This window comes from Gobio gobio (genome assembly GCF_949357685.1).
Source record: "Gobio gobio genome assembly, chromosome: 8".
Lineage (NCBI taxonomy): Eukaryota > Metazoa > Chordata > Actinopteri > Cypriniformes > Gobionidae > Gobio > Gobio gobio.
In genome coordinates this window covers 55,742,854-55,770,354 of record NC_137114.1, presented here as the reverse complement: position 1 = coordinate 55,770,354, position 27,501 = coordinate 55,742,854, and the positions used below count along the sequence as shown (strand labels likewise).

General features: G+C 39.6%; 1 protein-coding gene across 1 annotated transcript in view; it reads right to left on the bottom strand.

Moving 5' to 3' along the window:
* Positions 1 to 302: 302 nt before the first annotated feature.
* The window catches only part of LOC307130416 (uncharacterized protein), a gene marked incomplete at its 5' end in the record, with an annotated part of 125,286 nt that continues 98,087 nt past the window's right edge, over positions 303 to 27,501 (bottom strand). The window contains 2 exons of the mRNA XM_079823380.1: positions 303 to 748; positions 1,068 to 1,241. Coding sequence (XP_079679506.1) covers positions 724 to 748; positions 1,068 to 1,241 — 199 coding nt within the window. The 3' untranslated portion in view covers positions 303 to 723. The remainder of the gene's footprint in view (positions 749 to 1,067; positions 1,242 to 27,501) is intronic.

Genomic DNA, 27,501 nt, shown 5'->3' with positions numbered 1-27,501 from the left:
GTGTTTCATCTGGTCTGGATCTGCCTTCTCTTTTATTCCTGCTACAGACTGTGTGACTTCACCAATCCTGTAAGATCATCACAAATCACACTGAACGACACGGATCTGATGAACTTGGGTACGGCGTGTGTGTAGACTGTACGATGATGACACCCATTGAATCTCAGGCTACGTCACACGTTAGTATAGAAGAATAAACGTCATCAGCATGAGCTAGTGCTGAACAAATAGATTGAGATGAACCGCACTTTGGTCATTGTGTTTTTTATAGGCTTCACTAAAGAGAAAGGAAAACATGAAAACGCATCACATGACCCCTTTAATACATTAATACAAATGTAACAACTATTATTATAAACATGATTTCATGACACGACACTCAAGCTTCCAGTGTTTGTAAATGAATCTTTCATTAGTCTTTGTCTCCCTCTGCTGGTCAAACACAAACACATTCAGGCTCTATATTCTCTCCGTAACAAAACACAGACCTTTTGAGTTTATACTCTGTGTTTATAGAAATAAAATGGTTAATATTTGTATGAGAAACTGTGAAATAAAAGTTTTTTCACTGCCGCCTCATCAGGTCTGTCAGAGGATTGTTGAAATCTAAATGAAGTCTTAATTTATAACAGTGAAGTCACTGTATCTTCAGTCTCTTTTGATTCTGTTGACTGTGAGTCTCTGTAGTGGATCCTTATTCACCATCAGATGATCAGAAGAACATCAGACTGTCCTCTGATAGTCAGTCCTAAAAAAAAACACACACACAGTCACATATGCAGTATGAGACATTACGCCTGTCACATCTTTTCATAAGAAAGCACTAACTAGATATGCTTTATTAATTCATTCTCAAACATGATAATATAGCTTCTATCTGATGCTCAGAGTCACTTTACAAAATCAAAAGGTCATGAAAGGTCACTTTCACACAATGGACAGCTGATACAGAACCAGCAAAAATTACATTACACTCCACTACACATTTCCTTTTATTTCTAGTGAGTAAAACAGCCATTTGAACTTTAAATGAAAATATGATGGAAACTGTTAAAAACTATTGTTACCCTAGTGTCTTCAGTTTATAATGTGGATCATCCCTCAGATCAGAGAGCAGCTTCACTCCTGAGTCTCCTAGATTATTCACAGACAGATGCAGTTTTCTCAGGTGTGAGGGGTTTGATCTCAGAGCTGAAGCCAGTGCAGCACAACCTTCATCTGTGACACCACAATCCCACAACCTGTAGAGAACAATGACACACATTAAGTCTATCTCCAAAGCTAAACATGACCACTTAAACAAAATAAATAAATAACATAATGCTGTCAATGTGAAATATATATATAAATACTCCTTAGTTCACATTTAAATACACCAGTTAGGATTAGAGAGAATATACAGTTTGAATAGTATAAAAACATTATTTCTGTGGAAAGTCCCATAAAACATGGAAACCCAATGTGTGCAACTGTGTGTGTGTGTGTGTGTGTGTGTGTGTGTGTGTGTGTGTGTGTGTGTGTGTGTGTGTGTGTGTGTGTGTGTGTGTGTGTGTGTGTGTGTGTGAAAGAGAGAGAGAGAGAGTGTGTGTGTGTGTGTGTGTGTGTGTGTATGTGAGAGTGTGTGTATGTGACTGTGTGTGTGTGTGAGAGAGAGAGAGAGAGAGAGAGAGAGTGTGTGTGTGTGTGTGTGTGTGTGTGTGTGTGTGTGTGTGTGTGTGTGTGTGTGTGTGTGTGTGTGAGCATGACAGTGTGTGTCCGTGTGTGTGACTGTGTGTGTGATTATGTATGTTTGTGTCTGTGTGTCAGTGTGTGTGTTTGTGTGTGTGTCTGGCGTATTCCATAGGCGTAATGGTTTTTATACTGTACAAACCGTATTTTCTATCCCCTAACACTGCCCCTGCCCCTAAACCTAGCCCTCACAGGAGACTGTGCAGTTCACTTTCTGTGAAAAAAAACTTGTTCTGTGTGATTTATAAGCATTTTGAAAAGTGAGGACATGGGGAACGTCCTCATATTTCACCCTCTTTTTGTAATACCTATGTCATACCCATGTCATTATACACATTTGTGTCCTGATATTTCACGAAAACATGCCCACACACACACACACACACACACACACTTATTCACACACTTATAAACACACACTCACGGACACACACACACACACACACACACACAAACACACATACTGACACAGACACAAACACACAATCACACACACAGTCACACACACGGACACACACTGTCACACTCCTGTCTGATCTGTCTGATCCTGTCTGATCAATTGCTCCTGTTTCCTGTTTGCCTCCTGCCTGTTGTAGCTCTGTACAGCATTACTTGCGTTTGAATCTCTATTTTGACATATCTTCTTTGTTCTACTGCTAAAAATAACTTACTCATCACCATAAATTGTTTAAATATTGCCTATCACGTTAAATTTTGACATCGCTAGCTTTTATTCTAAATCACCATCACACGTTAGCATTTCGTTAGCCTGTTAGCTTGTCATCTCTGCACCCGGGTCTCCTTCTCTCTGAGTTCATTAGTTGGATTAGTAAATAGTGTCCAGCAAACAATTGGGGTAAGTTGTATTAATCAACAAACACGGTAAGTCATGTCATCTCCTGTCATTGTCACTTGCACCACATGCTGCATGTTTAGTATAGGCTTCTCCGCTGGCGAACAGGGCTTCACATGTGATAAATGTAAGGAGATAGTTAGGCTGACGGAGAAGATTTCAGAATTAGAAACGCATCCTTACACTGCATGAAAAAAGGTGTATCCGGACCAGGATACTCCTGTATACACTGCTGAAATTCGGAAGAATCCAGGAGTATACTGGCCGGATAGGTCAAATTCCATGGATCCGTATATGTCCGTATTCATCCGAAATGGTACCAAATCGGATGTATGTTGTGGCCGTATACTCCCATGCTACAGCCATTTGTTGCCATGGCAAATAATCCCATCAAGTTTTTCCCAGGAGACATTTTCACACCTCTAAACAGCTTTGCCTTCCACCCCCTATTGGTCCTTCATCTCAAACTGGATTGGTTGTTTTTTTAAAAACCACTCCCAAAACCCAGACTGCTATTGGAGGACAGGACGCATTGAAAACCCAGTCAAGTGACTTTATTGGTTACTTCTAAGGCTAAGGGTGGGCTAGGTTTTGTAGCATAGGGACTTGATTGGTTATAGGCCAGCTATGCAGATTTTGCTCATTAATATATAATATATATAAAAAATAATCCCCTCTCCCTCCCAAAAGAAAAATACACACATAACAATTTGAGAAAGTCTGAAATATTTATTAAAAAGGTATAAAAAAAAAAAAAAAACATTCTTAACAGCATTATAAACGAACATTAAAACAATGGTGAAACAAAAACAAGTGAACTAAATGTATTTAAAAGGGATGAAAATGTAAAGGAACAAATGTAAAAATATAAACAGTCCAAAGAACATAAATATACGTTAAAATGAATTGGTAAAGAAACAAAAAGGGAAAAAAAATGAACAAAATGCATTTAAAAGATAGAGATGTAAAGGAATAAAATACACAGTGAACATAAAAAGGAAAATAATACATATACAAATTAAACAATATAAAATGAGAACAATAAATTTATAAGACAAAAAAAGTGTAAATAAAATACACATAAATATTCCAAGTAAACAATATAACCAAATAAAAAGAACAAAGAGCATTATAAACATACATTAAAATGAATGAGGGAAAAGATAAGTGAACAAAATGTTTCTAAAGGAAGGCGACGTAAGAGGAACAACAATACAAAACGTGGAGATCAAAAGCAACATGGACATCTAAAAAGGAACAAACATACAAAGTATACAATATAAAACAAGACAAAGAAATCTATAAATTAAAAAGTGTATATAAAATATATGTAAATGTTCTATACATGGGAACCAATAAAAGTATAAGTATATAAACATAGGAATAAAGAAAATATAAAATGGAACAATTGAATATTAAATTTATAATTATAAAATAATTGTGACCAACTCTAACACAATGTTGTTTGAGTTTTGAACATTTTTTCAAACTGCCGTGATGGGCTGGTGATGTGACACATAGTGTGGGTCAGTCTAGTCTGGTTTGTAGTAGCTAGCCTAACCATCCACACTGGCCTTCCATCAACAACAGCATCATCTTCATCTTCATCAGGTCTATAGTTGCGGTCTTCCACAGGTTCTGTGTTGGTTTGTGCAACCCTGGACCTGGTCTCCAGCAACTGCAAAACATGACAGTAAATTAACCACTAAAACTCAGAGAGGAGTATAGTAACATTCTGGGGGGAAAACTGCTTAACCACTTTCTTAACTTACCAGTCTCTTTCTCTGACGGTTCTGTGTGATGTTCTTCATAGTGTTTCTTTTCTGGGCCTTTTCAGACAGAGCCAAAGAATACTTCCTCAGCAAAGTCTCACAAAATAAAATACATCTTGCAACCTGCCAAATAAATCATGAATAATATATAGTTAATGCCAATAAAAGTAAGTAAAACAATTCAATTAAAATGTATTTGTATAGCGCTTTTCACAATACATATTCAGGGTTTTTCCTGGGTCAAAAATGGTCTTCGGTGGTGGCTGACAGACATGGTCATCCACACACACACACACACACACACACACGGTAAAAAAAAAATACCCTACCCACTTGATCTGCAAGCGCAATACTGACAATAAATTTGAAATAAATTCAAAGAAAGTTTGTAACTTTTGCTTATCTTATTTTGATACCTTGATGTCTGTTTTTGTTCCTCATTTTTACACTATTTACTGATAATTGTTTGTTTTGGTAATCATATCAATATTAAAAAATAGTATTAAAAAAATGAACAAATAGCCTAATTTTCTGCCATATACAATCAGCTAGCTAACAACAAATTTGTTCTGGGTTCACCTCACTCCAGTCTAAACTAAATGATTTTAGGCTATTTATTTTACTACACATTGTTGTCCACATAAATAAGCTGAAAGACTGTTGATAATTAAAAATAATTCTTACTATCCACTCTTGCTAAAGTGGGTAAGCACACTTGTGTTCTCATTTCAGGTGTTGTTCAGAGTAAATTATTAAACTAATTCTTTAGTTCAGTGTTGGACAGATCAGTTGTTCTAACCAGTCTTTAAAATGATTCAGTTCAAAGGAGTCATTAGGTGGCGAATCGGACATTAGCAGACGTGTTGTGTGTGAATCCCATCTTTAGAACATCCCGAAAGATTTGTCAACACACAGAAAACACTTCATAACCGGATAGGATTTGTTTCCTGTTTATTTAAAGTATGCTTTATGCAGCTGGTCAGAGAATCAGTCAATGTTTTTTGAGCGCATTTCACACCCAGCGGTAATTAAAGGAAGACATCGTCTGATAGCGCCACGTGCAACATGGATTCGGTCTTCCGACCTTTTGATTTTGATTAACGTAAAATGTGAAACATTAGAAAGCTAAGAATGCTTATTTTGAAGACAGAGAGAGTGCGAGCGAGGGATGAGCTCACTGGTCGTTCTCTCTGTCACTCAGTTAACGCAAGCGCAGCAGTTATCTGTTCTACATCAATCACAAATCACAATAACTCAACAAATAAGGCTTTGGCGGGACAAAAATTTGTTTTGGCGGCCGGCAAAACATTTTCAATGTAGAAAAAACCCTGATAGTGTTTCAAAGCAACTTCACAGAAAACGCATGTGTCTACATTACAGAAAAAAACAGAGAATATTAAAATAATGACAACATTTTTAAGATTACCTTTTACACATTCAGGGTCAACATCTGTAAAAGTTCTTCAGGATCATGGATCCAAAACTTCTGGATCATGAGGGGGGAAGAAACATGCACACACACAAATGAATATTAATTTGTTTGATAAAACATTAATATTAATTATCAACTTACGGACATGGACTTGCAAAACATACTCACCAGGCCCATACAAAAACTTCACAGTAGATCCAAAATCCTGGTTTGCCTATAATTCTTCAGAGTCCAAGGATGGTGGTTTCCTGTCCTCTCTGTTGAACAAGTGTACATGATCTCAGATTATTCATTCCAAAGCTCTGTTACATTTTATGACAAGCTTGATCTTAAAACTAGCTGACAGTAGGGATGGGCATTATGACCATATAATTATACATACATGAGAAATTTTATTTTACAATAACGATATCACCATATATATATATTTTGATGGATATTTTATTAAAATGCTACAGAATAATACTGCTTTAAAAGTCTTCACTGTATGATATTCAATTAATTAATATCACTTGATTCTAAAAGAAGCAGAAGGTCTTCTCTATTCTTTTGTTTTATTAAAATGATGACAAAGCTGCAGCCCCTTTAAGAACGGATGCACAGAATGACACGCATCCGGGTTTCCCCACGTTAACTTGAACTGTTTAACTTACTTAAGACATAACTGACTGTTTAAATCAAGTGAATACTCACATGACAAGGTTTCTGAGATAATTGTGTGCATTTTACAGAAAGATAATTGATTTCGGGATCGCCTGCTGTCTGAGAGAGGCTTATTTTAACACATGCATGTCCCGTTCATTATTCTACATTCATGCATGTTTCCTTGTCAAAATGTCAAAAAGTTTTAGTACAGTCAGTGCTGCGTTATATACGCTATATTCCCATTCCGCAATATAAAACGGTAATGTTAACGTTTACAGCAAAATCACTAACAATAGTCAGTATCATCAGATCGCCATAACACCCAGCCCTAGCTTAACAGTATTACAACAAAACACAGAAACAGAATATGTAAGTTAATCACGATTAGCATATGACTTTAATGCACTAACGTTATATCTTGATAAGCAGTAGAAAAAATATAAAGGGGTTTACGTTACCTTCTGCCGTCTGCTGTCCGCCATTGAAACCTTAGTCTGTTCGTATTCATGTTTTTTCGTTCTCAGTCGACATCCCACAATCAAAATTCGTCCAAAATAAGATTTTAACAGGTTTAAAATGATCCATGCAATGCCATTAATGGACAGAAGAAGCCGTCCTGTTGAAGATTAGACGCCGCGATCGCGTCGCGTCCCCGCGAGCCACGAGCAACGACAACGGGTGTATAATTCAAACGGAAGGCGCGCACTGTCATTGGCCAGATTTCTGGATGACGTTCAGATTGACCAATCACGCTCAAAAGAACACGGAAAGACAGCAAATAGCCTGGCAAATATAGAAAAAAACCTGTTTTAAACAACAGTTAGAAAATGTGTATATTTATTTTTATTTGCTGTTATATTTAATTAATTGGTCAAATGGTGTTTTGTGGTGTGGGCAGAGGCTTGAAAGTTTCAACCTGGAGAGCAGTGCAGATTTGTACTCTTTAAAAACAATTATTGTTTGATATTTAGTTTGCTATATATTTTGTTATATTTGTATCCAGAATTGAATGTAAAACCAGTTTGAATGTAAAAATACACCTTCACTGTAAAACAGAAAATTAAAGTAAAATATCTTAATTTAAATAAGGAAAAATCTGTAAACTAATAGTGTTTTCTCTAAAACGTTTAATGTAAATTTCTGTGAAGTTTTTTAACTTTATTTGACTTAAGATATTTGACTTATTTTACGGTTTTTGTTTTGCAGCTGTAGCTGCTGTTTTTTTTAAGGTTTTTATTCTTACAGTGTAAATATAAAACTAATAAGATTTACTTTAAAAAGACAAAGAATAATGTTAAATTGTTAGTATGGACATAAACATAAACCTTTTATATAATGAGCTAAATATTGTATTACAGTTGTTAATTTACAGATATTGTTTGTAATTTTGCATGAATTTGTTATTTATGAAAACAGAAAAATAATACAGTGATGTTCCTGTATAAAAAAATGAGAATTACTGTAATTTGTCATTAATTATATAATCCTTAAAATAACAGTCAAGTTGTTTATTTAGATATTGTTTGTAATTTTACATTGTTTTAAACATAATTCAAAATTACAAGAAAATACTGTAAAAAAACTGACGTTTTTTTCTGTAAAATTAGGATTATTTTTATTGGTTGCCTTATTTTTATTGGTAACCTTATTGGTTGCACCTACATCTATTGTGAGTGGTGGATTTCAAACCTCAAAATGCCCCTCTTTTGCAGCGTGTTAAAGTTAAGAATCTTGGAGTGACACTTTTTGTTAACAGTTGCAGAGCTGAAAGATCTGCTTGTGTTTCTGTGTTTCTTGAGCAAGTGAATCCCTGCTCTTTTTTATTCCATATTTTTATTTTGAGCATATCAGTTTTTGGTGTTTTTAAAACAAACTTTTTCATTTTCCACATTTCATCTCCTTTTTATTTAATTCTATTATTGCCTACAATTTGTAAAACTTTGCAAAAATTGTTTGGGGATAGTCTAAAATGTTTGGTTAATTATCCTTTGTTAATTCCATTACATTTCTTTGTTTATTTCATTACATATTCAGATTTTTTTGTGAACGTATATGTTCAGACAGGGTTTTTATTTTGTACTGTTTTTATAAAAAATATTTGATTTAGAGACTCTTTTCATGCAGTGGTTTTAAGGCCCTGACACACCATTCTGATGGTTTGGCTCAGACCCAGGCAACGTGAACCAACCCCACAGTCGGCTTTAGTCATTGCTAGTTCAGTTTAGTGTTTCAGGGCCTTAAGAATTATTTTTTCTGTGTAAAAAGCTTGTTTGCTGTAGCCTACAGTAGACCAGAGATAATTCTCAATCCTGAAGTGCTCCCCTGCCCCCCTCCTTCTGAGAACAGCCAGCACAAGTGTCAGTCATTAACATATGAAAGGTCTTCTTCACACCTAACAGTCTTCAGTCCTAGCACACCCAGCAGTGTTTCAGCTGTATATGTCCGTGAAATTTCACGGATTCCTGTATACGTCCGCATACGTGAGGTTTCCGGGTTTTTCTGGAAATATACTGTTCCGTGTTACTCTGATCCGCTTTTTCCCACATACATCCGGTAAACATCAAATTACACAGGAGTATACCATGCCCGGATAGTGCCGGATTTCAGTGTTTTCATGCAGTGTTACTTTATCTGAGATTAGTGAGGATGTAACAGCTTTAGACACTGATTTGGATGCGAAAAGCTTAGTGAACTCTGTACATTCTTCAGTTCCGGCTGCAGGGCCCCCGCAGCAGGGAAACTGGGTAACGGTGAGACGGCATAGTCGCGGTAAAAAAAAAAAACTTTTCCGTTCCGGTTAGAACATCAAACAGGTTCTCCCCTCTCAGTGAAGCACCCACTGAGTATCCTGTTGAAAGTGCCCTAGTCATTGGTGTAGTGTTAATTTTGTCCCCTTTTTTTAAAAAGTCCCCTGTCTTAGTCTTGTGCCAAATGTCCTTGTTAGTTTTAGTCATATTTAGTCATTCATATATCTTTTTTTGTTAGTCAAGTTTTAGTCGACTAAAAGTCTCGTCATTTTAGTGTGGTTTTAGTCAAAAGAGAACACAAGGTATCTTAGTCAAGTTTTAGTTGACTAAAAGTCTCGTCATTTTAGGCTAGTTTTAGTCAAAGGAAAACTCAATATATTTTGTGGCAAAATAAGTTACATAAAATATATATAACCTGCATAATGTATGTGCCACAACACCATAGCTAACTGGTTGATTTACAGCATAGATGCCTAAAATCAGCATTAGCTTATGAGACGATGGGCACAAATATTGATTTCGATCTTGATTCAGTATGAATTAATATGTATATAGCCTACTGTAAGGAATACAGTATACTACATATAAGGAAAAATAAGTTTGCCTTTTAACACTATTTTAAACTTTTTTGGGGTTAAATTATATTTGCTTGCATTCTTTACTATTCACTATTATTAACATTTCAAAATTTCACAAATAAGTAAGCAGTTATGATCTGCAATACTTTTTTTAACAACTAGACTACATGTATATTTATTAAAAAGCCATACAGACACCCAGTGGGTAATGGCATTACAAGTGGAAATTCTTATTTTTCCAGCCACAAAATAACTCTAATTTGCCTATATGCATTGGAATTCTCCATTTTAACCTTAATTAATGCACTAATTGTAATATAAATGATAAAAATATTAGAAGAAAATATTTGAAATGATCATTAATGGACCATAAGTATTGCACAAATAGTATTTAGTACCAAAAGATCTCCTCAAAATATTCAATAAATATTATTGAACTAAAATATAGGCTATTTATTTTAAAAAATAGTTAAGGTGTATGGTCACATTTGACCATCAATGAGTATAAGTGTGACTTAATTAGTAAGGAATACCTGACGGCTAAATACAAGAAAAACATTAACATTAATGTAAACAATGTTGCATCTCTATCACTCTCCATTATAAAATGATACTGTAAATGTGGCTGACGTAATAATCAATGCACACTATGCTGTGGGCTACTGTTTACCAAAAATTGCTGCAAACACCTGTATAGTGAAGCTGTATAGTGAAGCTGTATAGTGAAGCTGTTCTGTAACTTACGCGGAGTAAGCCATTCAAATGTATTGACACAGCGCTAGAAGTATTGAGTTGACCACCTGACCACGTGCGCCACCGCGAGATGACAGGCTTACAGCAACAGGAGGAGTATGAGAGAGACCTCTAGCCTACTCGAGCAACAGTGCCAACTCTTTCGGAATATTTTGAAAAGCTGAATATTCTCTCTCATGATAAAAAGTAGAGACGATTGTAGACGAAAATAAAGAGAGATTTTATCTTAGTTTTTATTTTATGCAAAACATTTTAGTCTCGTCCTTTTTCGTCAACAATAATGCTTGTTAATTTAGTCTTAGTCAGAGTTTTTGGTCATTGGTGCAGTCTCGTCATCGCCTCGTCTTCGTCATGGAAAAAAAGGTCGTCGACGAACATATTTAGTCTCGTCTCGTCTGACGAAATTAACACTACGTTGGTGATTCTATTACACGGAACGTGAAAATAGAGACACCAGCCACCATAGTCACATGTTTACCGGGGGCCAGAGCGCCTGACATCAAAGCAAATTTAAAAGTGCTGACTAAAGCTAATCGTAAATTCTCTAAGATTATTATTCACGTCGGCACTAATGATGTTCGACTTCGCCAGTCGGAGATCACCAAAATTAACATTAAAGAGGTGTGTGAACTCGCTAGTACAATGTCAGAAGCTGTTTATTGTTCTGGACCGCTCCCTGTTAAAGGAGTGATGAGATAGTTAGCAGACTATCATCACTCAATGGATAGTTGTCTAAGTGGTGTCCGCAACATAACATAGGGTTCATAGACAATTGGAAAAGTTTTTGGGGCAGACCTGACCTGTTGAAGAAGGATGGCATCCATCCCTCCTGGGGTGGTTCCGCTCTTCTCTCTAGTAATTTGGCACATAGTCTTAGAGCTAAACCTTGACTCACTAGGGCCCAGGTCAGGAAGCAGACAAACTGGCTAAACTGACCGTCTGCTAGCTGTCTCACGTCACCGGAGTCAGATAAATCCCAGCACATAGAGACTCTTTCACCTAGATATTATCATATAGAGACTGTGTCTGTTCCCCGAATTAGTAAATACAAAAAAACATCAAAACCATTCAACAGTAAAAATTGAATTGATGTCCAACAAATAAACAACAGATATAATACAGATGAACAATTGATAAAGCTTGGGTTGCTGAATATTCGATCCCTTTCCCCAAAAGCGCTTATTGTTAATGATATCATTACAGATAATAATCTAGATGTGCTGTGTTTGACAGAAACCTGGCTAAAACCTGACGACTACATTACTTTAAATGAGTCCACCCCCCAAGATTATTGTTATAAACATGAGCCGTGTCTGAAAGGTAAAGGGGGAGGGGTTGCTGTAATTTATATATCTTCAGTATTACTCAGAAGTCTAGTTTCAAATGTAATTCCTTCGAAGTTTTTGTGCTTTATGTAACGTTATATAGTGTACATGATAAAACCTGTTTAACATTTGTGTTAGCTACTGTTTACAGGCCACCAGGGCATAATACAGACTTTATCAAAGAATTTGCTGATTTTCTATCAGAGTTAGTACTGGCCGTAGATAAAGTACTAATTGTTGGTGATTTTAATATCCATGTAGACAACGAAAAAGACGCATTGGGATTAGCATTTAAAGACATTCTAAACTCTATTGGAGTTAGGCAACACGTGTCAGGACCCACTCATCGCCATAATCATACTTTAGACCTAATATTGTCACATGGAATAAATGTTGATACCGTTGAAATTCTGCAGCAGAGCGATGACATCTCTGATCATTACCTAGTATCATGTATACTTAATTTAGCTAAGGTTGCAAAGCCGCCCCCTCGCTTCAAAAATGGCAGGACAATCACAGCCACTACTAAAGATTGCTTTTTAAATAATCTTCCTCATCAGTATCATCTCCTCAACATTCCAGATAGCTTAGAAGAACTCGATGTTGCAACAGAAACTATTGACTCTCTCTTTTCCAGTACTTTAGACACAGTTGCTCCTCTGCGCTTAAAGAAGATTAATCTCTTTGAAATTAATCTCTTTAAATTTGTTTAAATTAGCTCAAATGACTGTCAGATGTAAGTAATTACCATGACAATTTATAAATAATTTAAAAGATCTAAGAGTCAAGCTTCCATTTTTTACCTCTGTTTTATTATCAAAGTCTTATAGTGACAGAATTTTTTTAATATGTGTCAGGAGTTATGAATATGAAAACCGCGTCGGTACCGTTTGATTGTAATATGAGCCTCAGCTGATTCATAAAAAAACTCCTCTATTCTCCTCACGAAGACTCGCGACAAATCAACATCCCTCAGAGCTTTTAGTTCAAAAGTGTGCAGATGAGGAGAAATATTGATAGATTCTCATATGTCTGTGTCAAATTTCTAAACAAAGGAGTATTTTTTATTCAATACTTCCTCAAAATGCGCAGATGTAGCCTATTCATGAGCGATGGAGACTCTTATGTGTTGTTTTCAATTCATACTGGCAGCCGGCGCTCTGTGCACATGTAGTCCATATATGGTACAGACAGACGAAGAAGATACCATGTGCCATAATAGAAGTTCACAATAAAAGCTTCCTGAGATCGCGAAACATGCAAATAGAGACATTTGAAGACTAATAAACACACAATCGCGACGATGTATGGTTTGTCTGTGTTCTTTATACCATGTTAGGTGTATTCATAATAGATTATATTTATAATGCAATGTTATTCGACATAGCTTTTATCAAAATGCAGAATATTGTAAAATGATATATTTTCTGTCTGATTTTTTGATCCGAAGCCAAATGAGACCACAGAAGGTTATTTAAAACATCCCACTTGTGATATAAAGTAATTTTGGAGAAAAAACATGGTTTTAATCTTTATTGTATTTTGATTGTGTGCTAAGCTAACATGCTAGCTAGCCAATGCACCTGCCACCTGGGCAAATACGTTATTTTTATTAATAATTTTGAATGGACTGAAATGAAAAACCAACTGAAATGTTTCTATTGTCAACAACGGCATTTGAGGCACTTTAGAAGGTGAAGTGAGAAGTTTGATCATAAATGAGGTTTGAATAGAACAGTTTGAATAGAGAGTCGTCAGTGATTACAATGAAGACAAAATAATTAAGATTATAAGAGCCATAACAAGACCAGAGAGGTGTGAAAGTGTTCTGGGGAGACTGAAACTGAATGGGCAGTTTGCACCTCAAAACAATAGAGACAATAAAACTGAATGATAGCTCAGAAGAGATGGCAATAAACATCAGTTAACATTTTAGAGAAAACTCAAAATAAAATCATATGACATGATCTTGAAAAACATTTAATAAAATTCAGAGTTTTAGACTTATCATCTTCAGATTTGAAATATAACATGGTCAGACATGTGGTTTCAGCTGTAGTGCACTTCTAGATTGCTAAAAGGCCAACTTAAATTGTATTTTCATAAAGATATTTCATACAAATATATTTCTAATAACTTTACAAAACTTTGAAGCTTATTAAAGCTATTTTTGATTATGAAAATAATTATAATTTAGAATTTACAGTAAACTGCCAAGTGTCTGCTTTCAAATGACGCCATACTTATGATATTAGTGCAAAGGAATTATTAACTGTAACAGTTTTAGTCTGATTATGCCATTTCTTAGGATTTTTTCAAAAGCGGCGGTGCAGGCTAACAGGTTAAAGAAAATAGTCCAACGCCGTGGTACAACGAGCACACCCGGGCCCTTAAAACAGCAGCCAGAAAAATGGAGCGCAGCTGGAAGAAAACAAAACTAGAGGTCTTTCGTAATTCGTGGAAAGAGCACATGATCGTATACAGAAAGGCTGTAAAAACTGCTAGATCTGCTTATTTCTCGACTCTCTTGGAAGAAAACAAACACAACCCTAGGTATTTATTCGATACAGTAGCTAAATTAACCAAGAATAAAGCTTCAACTTCTGATGTTTGTAAACAGCACAGAAGTAATAACTTTATGAACTTCTTTACATGTAAGATTGATAATATTAGGAAGAAAATTTTAACCATGTAGCCGTCTACTACAGTATCACATCAGACAGAGCATTGTAGTGTCACAGAGGAAAAATTACATTCATTCACTGCTATAGGAGAAGAAGAATTGGCTAAACTCGTTAAATCATCAAAATCAACAACATGTTTGCTTGACCCTGTACCGACTAGGCTATTAAAAGAGATGCTACCAGAGGTCATAAATCCTCTTCTTAATATCATTAATTCATCTTTGTCATTAGGATATGCACCGAAAACTTTTAAGTTGGCTATTATTAAACCACTTATTAAAAAAACGCAACTTGATCCTACAGAAATAGTCAATTATAGGCCAATCTCAAATCTACCCTTTCTGTAAAAAATACTTGAAAAGGCAGTGTCTTCACAATTATGTTCCTTTTTAGAAAGAAATGGTATCTGTGAGGATTTCCAGTCAGGATTTAGACTGTATCATAGTACTGAGACTGCTCTCACCAGAGTTACAAATGATTTACTCTTATCATCCGATCGTGGCTGTATCTCTCTATTAGTGTTACTCGATCTTAGCACTGCATTTGATACTATCGACCACAACATTCTTTTGAATAGACTCAAAAAGTATGTAGGCATTAGTGGAATTGCTTTATCATGGTTTAAATGGTACCTATGTGACCGTTATCAGTTTGTAGCAGTAAATGAAGAGATGTCACACCGATCACAAGTTCAGTATGGAGTATACCACTGGGAGATATCATTAGGAAGCATGGCGTTAGTTTTCATTGTTATGCTGACGATACTCAGCTCTATATTTCTTCGCGCCCTGACGAAACTTACCAATTCACAAGATTAGCGGAATGCATAACTGATATAAAACATTGGATGACCAGTAATTTCCTGCAACTCAATTCAGAAAAAACTGAATTTTTAATTATTGGACAAAAAAAGCTCCACATGTAGTAACCTAGAATACTGTCTAACACTTGATGGCTGCTCTGTCAAGTCTTCGTCGTCAGTGAGGAACTTGGGTGTGCTCTTTGACACCAATCTTTCGTTTGAAAGCCACGTTTCTAGCATCTGTAAAATTGCATTCTACCATCTTAAAAATAAATCTAAATTACGGCACATGCTCTCAATGCAAAATGCTGCACAGTTAGTTCATGCGTTCATAACCTCAAGGTTAGATTATTGTAATGCTCTACTGGGTGGTTGCCCTGCTCGCCTAATAAACAAACTCCAGCTGGTCCAAAACGCAGCAGCTCGAGTTCTTACTAGAACCAGGAAGTATGACCATATTAGCCCAGTTCTGTCAACACTGCACTGGCTGCCTATTAAACATCGCATACATTTTAAAATCTTGCTTATTACTTTCAAAGCACTAAATGGTTTAGCTCCCCAATACTTGAGCGAACTCTTAACATATTATACTCCATCACATCTACTGCGGTCTCAAAATTCTGGCCAGTTGATAATACAGAGAATATCCAAATCAACTGCAGGCGGTCGATCCTTTTCCTATTTAGCACCTAAACTCTGGAACAGTCTTCCTAACATTGTACGGGAAGCAGACACACTCTCTCAGTTTAAATCTAGACTAAAAACACATCTCTTTACTGTGGCATACACATAAAACACTTTTTCAATGAATTGATTGTTAGGCTGCATTAACTAGGTCAGCCGGAACCGGGAACACTTCCCATAACACCTGATGTACTCGTTACAACATCAGAAGAATGGCATCTACGCTAATGATAGTCTCTCTGTTTTATACCGAGGTTTACTGCAGTCAGCCGGATCCGGGCCGTATCCAGATCAGATGGTGGACCTGCGCCCAGAGAAGACCAACGCAGGACCCTGAAGTGCAGAGGCCGTGATTAGACTCCCCCTGAAATTGCATCGTCGACACGGCATCTCAATAAACCCGTCTCCGGCGTGATGACTCCGATTGTTCGAATATTACAGTTTAATAATTCTTAAATCGATATGTCATCCTCAATAAACCCGTCTCCAGCGTGTTGCCTCTAATCTTTCGAATATTGCGATCTATTAAGACCTCTTACCTGTAAAGTTGCCAGAATAGTAATCATACGCTGTTTGTTAATTGGCCAGAGGAGAACTGGCACCCCGACTGAGCCTGGTTTCTCCCAAGGTTTATTTTTCTCCATTAGGTCACCTGATGGGGTTTTGGTTTCCTTGCCACTGTTGCCTCTGGCTTGGCGTGCTCAGTTGGGGACACAAAATGTTTCTAATTTTTCAAGTAAATATCCAAATAAATCTAATTATTAAACTAAATTAACCATATAAACTAAATTACTGATCAAAAGCCCACACTGTCACTGTATGATAATTTAAATGAACTGATAACATCACCGTTTTCTCCAGAATGGCTATACGGCTGAATAAAATTATGTTGTATTATTTTCCTGTTTAACACTGTAAAGCTGCATTGAAACAATCTGCATTGTTAAAAGCACTATATAAATAAGGTTGACTTGACTTGACTTGACACTCACACACACATATGTATGTGTGTGAGTATGTGACTGTGTGCGTGAGAGTATGTGTTTGTGAGTGCGTATGTGTGTGTGACTGTGTTTAAGAGTTTGTGAGTGCGTATGTGTGACTGTATGTGTGTGTTTGTGTGTCTGTGTCCGTGAGTGTGTGTTTATGAGTGTGTGAATGAGTGTACGCACTCACAAACATACACACTCACACTCACACACACACACACACACACACACACACACACACACACACACACACACACACACACACACACACACACACACACACACTCATTCACGCACTCATAAACACATACACACACACACACACACACACACACACACACACACACACACACACACACACACTCATTCACGCACTCATAAACACATACACACACAAACACACAATCACACACACAGTCACACACATGGACACACACTGTCACACTCACACACACATATGTACTGTATGTGTGTGAGTATGTGACTGTGTGTGCGAGAGAGTGTATGTTCGTGAGTGAGTGCGTATGTGTGTGTTACTGTGTTTTAGAGTTTTTGAGTGTGTATGTGTGACTGTGTGTGTGTGTGTGTGTGTGTGTGTGTGTGTATGTGTGGCCATGTTTTTGTGAAATATCAGGACACAAATGTGTATAATGACATGGGTATGACATAGGTATTACAAAAAGATATATAGGTATTTCAAAAGGCTTATAAATCACAGAATGAGGTTTTTTCACAGAAAGTAAACTGTGCAGTTTCCTGTGATGGGTAGGTTTAGGGGTAGGGGCTTTCTGTATGTGTGTGTGTGTGTGTGTGTGTGTGTGTGTGTGTGTGTGTGTGATGGGTAGGTTTAGCGGTAGGGACAGTGTAGGGGGATAGTAAATACGGTTTGTACGGGATAAAAACCATTACGCCAATGGAATGTGTCCACTTAAACCCAAGATGGCAGCGCGAGTAGTTCGCGAGGCTCTGGGTCTCTCCAGATTCTGCAATTTTGCGGTATTTTTCTTGCTCATCTCGGGTCTGTTCGTTCAGAATAGTTGTGCCTTAACATCGTACACCCGTGGTGAGATTTTGGATATTGGTTTGCGAATTTCCGACAGTTTTATGGACAATCTTCGACTCCTTCCTGAGATCGCTAGGACACCCGAGGCTATGCACTCTACCCGGCCGGGCGGAAGTGCTCGCAGGCGGCGTCGGGACCGTAAACAAAGGTGGGGGAAGCGCGGTGGTCTGAACGCTAAGCTAAGGCTAAAGCTAAGGCTAACCCCACATCGGCTGTCTTTACCCAGTATTTTCCTTGCCAATGTACGGTCGCTAGTGAACAAAATGGAGGAGATTCGACTCAGCATCACACACAGCAAGAAACTTTTAAACTGTAACGTCCTAATCTTCACGGAAACCTGGCTAAACGGCGGAATACCGGACACCGCTATTGAGCTAGCGAGATGCCACACGCTCCGGGCGGATAGAACATTAGATGGCTCCGGTAAGACCAGAGGTGGTGGATTGTGCATTTACATTAACAAAGCCTGGTGCACAAACTCTGCTATTGTTGGGAGTCATTGTTCAGCTAACCTCGAGTTTCTCATGGTTAAATGTAGACTGTTTTATCTACCGCGGGAGTTCACTTCCACCATTATAACTGCAGCCTATATTCCCCCGGATGCTGATGCCAAGCTTGCTATGAAAGAACTTCATGCAGCCATCAGTAAACAACAGACTGATCACCCGGAAGCTGCTTTTATTGTTGCAGGTGACTTTAATCATTCAAACTTAAAGTCAGTGCTACCCAAGTTTCACCAGCATGCTTCCTGCCACACCAGAGGAAACAAAACCTTAGTCCATGTTTACACAAACATGGCTGGTGCTTACGTTGCCACACCCCTCCCCCACCTGGGACAGTCAGATCACCTCTCTTTGTTCCTCATCCCCAAATATGCACCCCTCATTAACCGTGTGAAGCCATCAGTGAAGACCATCAAGGTGTGGCCTGCAGGGGTTGATTCCACACTCCAGGAAAGGTTTCTACACACAGACTGGAGTGTGTTTGCTTCTCAAGCCACCAGTGGCGCTCACACGGACATTGACTCCTACACCTCCTCTGTATTGGATCATATCAATACCACCATTGACAGTGTTACAACCCAGAAACAGATCACCACATACCCAAATCAGAAGCCATGGATGAACAGGGAAGTGCGACTCCTGCTGAAGTCACGCAATGCTGCCTTCAGATCAGGAGATGCACAAGCCTACAGTACGTCCAGAGCAAACCTGAAGAGGGGGATCAAAAAGGCCAAGCACTGCTACAAGCTAAAGATAGAGGGACACTTTTCCAACTCTGACCCTCGACGCATGTGGCAGGGCATTCAGGCCATCAGTGACTACAAACCCCCCCCCCACTCCACCCCCGCAGCCACTGATGTCAACTTCCTGAACGAGCTAAATTACTTTTATGCTCGCTTTGAAAGAGACCACCAAAACGAAGGAGCTCATCGTGGACTTCAGGAAGGAGTCAAGAGGCACACACGACACAATCCACATCAATGGAATGGCTGTTGAACGTGTCTCCAGTTTCAAGTTCCTGGGGATCCACATCTCGGCGGACATGTTGTGGACGACCAACACCTCCAGCCTGGTCAAGAAGGCTCACCAGCGCCTCTTCTTCCTGAGGACACTGAGGAAGAATCAGCTCTCCTCGGCTATCCTGGTGAACTTCTATCGCTGCGCAATAGAAAGCATCCTGACCAACTGTGTGGCAGTATGGTATGGGAGCTGCTCTGTTGCGGAGCGCAAGGCACTGCAGCGGGTGGTGAAAACTGCCCAGCGCATCACAGGGACTCCACTACCTGCCATCGAGCACATCCAGAGGAAACGCTGCCTGCATCGAGCTCGCAGCATCCTTAAGGACTCCTCTCACCCAGCCCAAAGACTGTTTTCTCTCCTGCCCTCCGGCAGGCGTTTCAGGATCCACCGGACCAGGACCAGCAGACTAAAGAACAGTTTTTTCCCCAGAGCAGTCTCTTTACTGAACTCAAACCCCCGCTGATCCACTCCCCTCATATACTGATAACTCTCCTACCTCACATCCGCCTTCACTTTGTTATTTGCACTACCGACTGTTTATTACAGTCACAACTGTTTACTTATTCATTTTGCACTACCATACCTTAACTGTATTATGCTCATTTGCACTGCCAACTGTTATTTACAGTACCTACTGTTTACATTTGCATTTTGCACCGTACTTCTAACTGTAATATGCAATCACTTTCCACTGCACTTTTACACTTTTTTTCGGATAGCTTCTGTCCATAATTTATTGCACTACCTTAATCCACTGCCATATTCCTCATTTTAGCCTAACATATCATTGTATACCTCTATTTGTAAAATTCTGTTTATAGTAATAGCCATCTGTATATTATATTATATTCATAGTACATATCCACCTGTAAATTCTGTTTATAGTAATAACCATCTGTATATTATTCACTGTACATATTCACCTGTAAATTCTGTTTATAGTAATAACCATCTCTCTATTTATAGATATTTAAAGGTTTCTACACACAGACTGGAGTGTGTTTGCTTCTCAAGCCACCAGTGGCGCTCACACGGACATTGACTCCTACACCTCCTCTGTATTGGATCATATCAATACCACCATTGACAGTGTTACAACCCAGAAACAGATCACCACATACCCAAATCAGAAGCCATGGATGAACAGGGAAGTGCGACTCCTGCTGAAGTCACGCAATACTGCCTTCAGATCAGGAGATGCACAAGCCTACAGTATGTCCAGGGCAAACCTGAAGAGGGGGATCAAAAAGGCCAAGCACTGCTACAAGCTAAAGATAGAGGGACACTTTTCCAACTCTGACCTTCGACGCATGTGGCAGGGCATTCAGGCCATCAGTGACTACAAACCCCCCCACTCCACCCCCGCAGCCACTGATGTCAACTTCCTGAACGAGCTAAATTACTTTTATGCTCGCTTTGAAAGAGACAATAGAGAAACTGCCACCAAGCTCAAACCCTCAGCTGGCCCACCAATCACACTCTCCTCCACAGATGTCTGCCAGGCACTGAGCCGGATCAGCACGCACAAGGCTGCTGGACCAGACAACATCCCTGGTCGTGTTCTCAGGGCATGTGCGGAGCAGCTCGCTGAGGTTTTTACAGACATTTTCAACCTGTCTCTTGCCCAAGCAGCTGTACCTTCATGCTTTAAACGCACTTCCATTGTGCCAGTGCCAAAACACTCTAACCCGAGGTGCCCTAATGACTACCGCCCTGTAGCACTCACACCCATCGTCATGAAGTGCTTTGAGCGGCTGGTCCTGGAACACCTAAAAGACTCTCTACCATCCACATTGGACTCACACCAGTTTGCTTACTGCAGCAATAGGAGCACAGAGGATGCCGTTTCCATGGCACTGCACTCTGTGCTCACTCACCTGGACAATAAGAACACTTACGCACGCATACTGTTTGTTGACTTTAGCTCAGCATTCAACACTGTCATCCCAACCAAGTTAATAGCTAAACTTGGAGACCTGGGCATCAACACCTCAATGTGCAACTGGATTTTGGACTTCCTAACTGACAGACCCCAGAATGTTCGTTCAGGATTCACCTGCTCCACATCCATCACTCTTAACACAGGTGTACCACTGGGCTGTGTGCTAAGCCCGTTTCTCTACTCCCTCTTCACCGCCGACTGCAAGCCTGTGTATGGATCTAATTCTATCGTCAAGTTTGCGGACGACACTACGGTGATTGGTCTCATCAGCAACAACGATGAGACTGCCTATAGGGAGGAGATCCAGCACCTGGCCACATGGTGCACCGAAAATAACCTGCTCCTCAACACCACCAAAACGAAGGAGCTCATCGTGGACTTCAGGAAGGAGTCAAGAGGCACACACGACACAATCCACATCAATGGAATGGCTGTTGAATGTGTCTCCAGTTTCAAGTTCCTGGGGGCTCACCAGCACCTCTTCTTCCTGAGGACACTGAGGAAGAATCAGCTCTCCTCGGCTATCCTGGTGAACTTCTATCGTTGCACAATAGAAAGCATCCTGACCAACTGTGTGGTAGTATGGTATGGGAGCTGCTCTGTTGCGGAGCGCAAGGCACTGCAGCGGGTGGTGAAAACTGCCCAGCGCATCACAGGGACTCCACTACCTGCCATCGAGCAAATCCAGAGGAAACGCTGCCTGCATCGAGCTCGCAGTATCCTTAAGGACTCCTCTCACCCAGCCCAAAGACTGTATTCTCTCCTGCCCTCTGGCAGGCGTTTCAGGATCCACCGGACCAGGACCAGCAGACTAAAGAAAAAAATTTTCCCCAGAGCTGTCTCTTTACTGAACTCAAACCCCCGCTGATCCACTCCCCTCATATACTGATAACTCTCCTACCTCACATCCGCCTTCACTTTGTTATTTGCACTACCGACTGTTTATTACAGTCACAACTGTTTACTTATTCATTTTGCACTACCATACCTTAACTGTATTATTCTCACACTGCATGAAAAGTGGGATTTTCGTCAGTATGTGGCACTGTAGATTGCCGTGAAACTTCAGGTTTACGACTGTGCACGGCAATTTGCAGGCAACACCGAAAACTGCCGTAAATTGACGTGGGCCTTGCTTGGCAGTTGTCCCCCCATGACCCCCCCTCCCCTTAATTCTAGGGGAGGCTTTATCATGTAAATGAACATGCTGTGAGCTACACAAATGCAAATCAGAGTAGCAGCAGGGGGAGTTTTATCTAGGTTCTGAATTTTTTTAACTAAAACATTTTTCAGTTAAATGTACTCGTTTTAGTTCACATTACTAAAAAAATTTTTTTAGGGCAACCAGTTTGCTCCAATTTTTTAAGTAGATTCAACTTGTCCGGGCCAACAGAGTAGATTAATTACTCAGTATGTCATTAGCAATAACCATGTAAAAAAAAAAAAATACACACAAAATAAAAAGTTACGGTGTTATGCCTATATGTAATTGAAGCACTTTTGCCACACCCATTAACTTAAATAACGTGAAAATAAATATAATAGGTTTTTCTGGAGCTCCTTGGTGGTCTGAAACCTCAACGAGGTTGAAGAATATAGGGAGAAATTAAGCCCCTCTGTGGACTGATTTCCTGACTCTTGATCTCTCTCTCTCTCTCTCTCTCTCTCTCTCTCTCTCTCTCTCACACACACACATCTGTGCAGGCAGACACACACACACACACACACACACACACACACACACACACACACACACACACACACACAGGTCATGGCCATGACGCGTACAAAACTTGAAGACGAGCTTTAAACAGACGTGTTTTGGGCCATGTCCAAACGAAGCCAGAACTTTCCCTATCCAATCTTTTTTTTTCCCTCGTTTTAAGATATATCAGCGTACACACGAGAGCATGAAAACGGCTCAAAACGATGTAGTATACATGCCAGGCCAGTATGTGGCACTGTAATTCTGCCACAGAAATACACTAAAAACGGAGAAGAAGAGTTGTGGCTAGAAGGGGTACGGCAACAGTCGGAGGTGAGGTAAAATCTCACAATAAAATAACAATAAATAAGTTTGCTACTTACCAGATGTGTTTTATTAACACATACACCTATCCCAACCCTAAACATACCCTTATAATAATGCAAATACAGTAATTAAACAACGCAGTATTGATGTGCGCATGCCCAGTGCCCGTAGTTGTATCCCCTTTAAGTCTTCCCTGCGCAGGACGTGGTGTGATGACATCATCGTTTCACACACGAAACCGCAAGGGTGTCGTTTTCAGATGTATCCACTATAGGACCCGGTTTCAAAAAATTGCGGTTTCAGTCTCGCAAAACGCCGGATCCGTGTGGATGAAACGGCAATACGATAAAAAAATGTATACGTATACAGTGATACGCGTCTCCGTGTGGACGGACCCTTGGACTCTTTTTGCTTTGTGTTTTTGCTGCTTTGCTTTTTCGTGATCAACAATGACAGGACGCCATTTTGCCTTCAGCTCCCCTTCAACTCCTCTGCATGGACGCGGCTAACTTTTTCGACTAATTTTCAGCTGTCTTCGTCTTCACAACTCTGAGGCAAACTGCAGGCGCTATGAACCAGAGCATGGGTAATGTAACGTTACGATTTAAAGAATATGCTTTTATTCAGCTGTATAAGGAAATGGACACGTTAATAGATCCGAGCTCAAAACTGCAAAAAAAAATTTCACAGACTATCCTCGCCTCATAACGAAGCCGTGAGCTTTTATCTGCTCGGAGCGATTTCCACGAGTCCAGATTTAACCGCTGATCACGACGAAATTGTGTGTAAGTAACTTCTAATGTGTTTCTCATTTTTTGTTTAATTTTACCGTGACTGTTTTTATTAATACCAGTCTCATGTAATTGTTTTCCAGCTGCCTGTAAGACGTATTATGAATCGACACGCCGGAGCTTCAGATACAAACAACCTGAACTTACATCGCAGGCGGAAACTCGATCAAGAAGAAAAAGGGTAAGATTTATTATATTAGATCCTTTTTTTGTCAATGTGAGTATTTTTCAGGTTGCTTATTGTCTTTATGGATTGTATTACAGTTGCTGGAAGCGAGAGTGTGCTGGATGAGGTGGACATTTGGAAGTCCGCGACCACTGAACTCATATCTGACGAGGAAGACGGCTTTGTTGACGGGGTGTCTGGATGGATTGTGCGGCCACCGCCCTCTCGCAGCCTGGAGCACGCCGAACTTTACATTACATTACGAGACATTACTGCTGCACTGTACACGGTTGTGTGTTTAACAATAACGCTCTTTCTTTGAATAAACAGCTGTGTTTTATAAATGAAGCCCTTTCTTTGAATGAACAGCTGTATGCTTATAAATGAAGCTCTTTCTTTGAATAAACGGCACGGTCCATATAATTTTCCCATATATTCCTTGATGGTATGAATACTTCATAGCACAATAACATTAATATAAAACAAATTATTACAACATAAATTATATATTTATTATTATTATTGGGGTTTACATTTATAATGAGCCAGGGGGACCAATAATGATTGGTTTGCAGTGATCTGCCAACCAATCACGAGGGATATTTCTTTTTTAAATGTAGTGGCTTCAGCCAATAGTGAGTGAGTAAATTCAAGTCTGGCCGTTGACTCTCTGGTTTCGCTGCTATTCATATGCTAATTAGAGGCGTCGCACCTCCGCGCGGTCTCAGCGGGGGGCTCTCCACCTACGTAAATAACGTGGTTCGTTTACGACAATTTGTGGCACAGACGAACGCGACGTTCGCTGCCTCTAAATTGTCGAAAACTGACGAAAATTAGGGAGATTTCCGGGAGTATACAGGCGTTTACGGGGTCGAAAATCCCACTTTTCATGCAGTGTCATTTGCACTGCCGACTGTTATTTACAGTACCTACTGTTTACATTTGCATTTTGCACCGTACTTCTAACTGTAATATGCAATCACTTTCCACTGCACTTTTACACTTTTTTTCGGATAGCTTCTGTCCATAATTTATTGCACTACCTTAATCCACTGCCATATTCCTCATTTTAGCCTAACATATCATTGTATACCTCTATCTGTAAAATTCTGTTTATAGTAATAGCCATCTGTATATTATATTATATTCATAGTACATATCCACCTGTAAATTCTGTTTATAGTAATAACCATCTGTATATTATTCACTGTACATATTCACCTGTAAATTCTGTTTATAGTAATAACCATCTCTCTAGTTATAGATATATTTACATATACTCAGTACATATCCATGTCCTGCACTTATGCAAACGTTGTATATCCTTCACTTGCTGCTATTGCACTTCTGGTTAGACCTAAACTGCATTTCGTTGCCTTGTACTTGTGTAATGACAATAAAGTTGAATCTAATCTAATCTAATCTAACATTTCACAAAAACCCCACAGTGTGTGCGAGAGAGTGTGTGCGAGAGAGTGTATGTTCGTATGTGTGTGTGACTGTGTTTAAGAGTTTGTGTCTGTGTCCGTGAGTGCATATGTGTGTGTGACTGTGATTATGTGTGTGTTTTTTTTTGTCTGTTTCTGTGTGTCAGTGTGTCTGTTTGTTTGTTCATGAGTGTTTGTGTGTGTTTGTGAGTGTGTGAATGTGTGTGTGTGTGTGTGCACATATGTGACTGTGTGTGTGAGAGAGTGTGTGTGATTATGTGTCTGTGTCAGTGTGTGTGTCTGTGTCCGTGAGTGTGTGTTTATGAGTGTGTGTGAATGTGTCTGTGTGTGACTGTGTGTGTGAGACTGTATGTGGGCATGTTTTCGTGAAATATCAGGACACAAATGTGTATAATGACATGGGTATGACATAGGTATTACAAAAAGAGGGTGAAATATGAGTACGTTCCCCATGTCCTCACTTTTCAAAATGCTTATAAATCACACAGAATGAGGTTTTTTTCACAGAAAGTGAACTGCACAGTCTCCTGTGAGGGCTAGGTTTAGGGGCAGGGGCAGTGTAAGGGGATAGAAAATACGGTTTGTACGGTATAAAAACCATTACGCCTATGGAATGTCCTCACATTTCACAAAAACAAACATGTGTGTGTGTGTGTGTGTGTGTGAGTGTGTATGTTTGTGAGTGCGTATGTGTGACTGTGTGTGTATGTGTATGTAGGTGTGTGTATGTGTGTGAGTATGGGACTGTGTGTGCGAGAGAGTGTGTTCGTGAGTGCGTATGTGTGACTGTGTGTGTGTATGTAGGTGTGTGTATTTGTGTGAGTATGTGACTGTGTGTGCGAGAGAGTGTGAGTATGTGACTGTGTGTGCAAGAGAGTGTGTTCGTGAGTGCGTATGTGTGACTGTGTGTATGTGTGTGTGTGTATGTAGGTGTGTGTATGTGTGTGAGTATGGGACTGTGTGTGCGAGAGAGTGTGTTCGTGAGTGCGTATGTGTGTGTGACTGTGTTTAAGAGTTTGTGTGTGTGTGTGTGTATGTGTGAATGTGTGTGTGTGTGTGTGTGTGTGTGTCCGTGAGTGCGTATGTGTATGTGACTGTGTGTGTGATTGTGGCGGAGGGGGCGTGGTTCTGCGAAGTCTGTAGCGGGAGCGAGGAACTGCGGAGACGAGCGGTGAGTAAGTAGGTCAAGTGCAGATCACTAACACCTGTGTCTCGTTCCAGTGATTGGCGTGGAGAGACCATAAAAGCAGCTGTCTGGAGAGAGAGGGGAGAGAGAGCTTTGGACTGGGACGTCGCGAGTGCCTGCCTGCAGGAGTGAAGCAGAGAAATATTGAGTGATTAAGCTGAGAGAAACTGAGTATATTGTTGCCTTTGATGCGCCCGAGCGTCTGTTTTGTTGTTTACAAAAGTTCTGAGTAATAAAGCGACCGTCCCAGTCACGCCGACCCCGCCTTCTTCCTTCTCCACACACGAACATACAGCACACTGGTGCCGAAACCCGGGAAGGAAGAAGAGTGCCGCCGCCATGCAGACCCCGCCAAAGA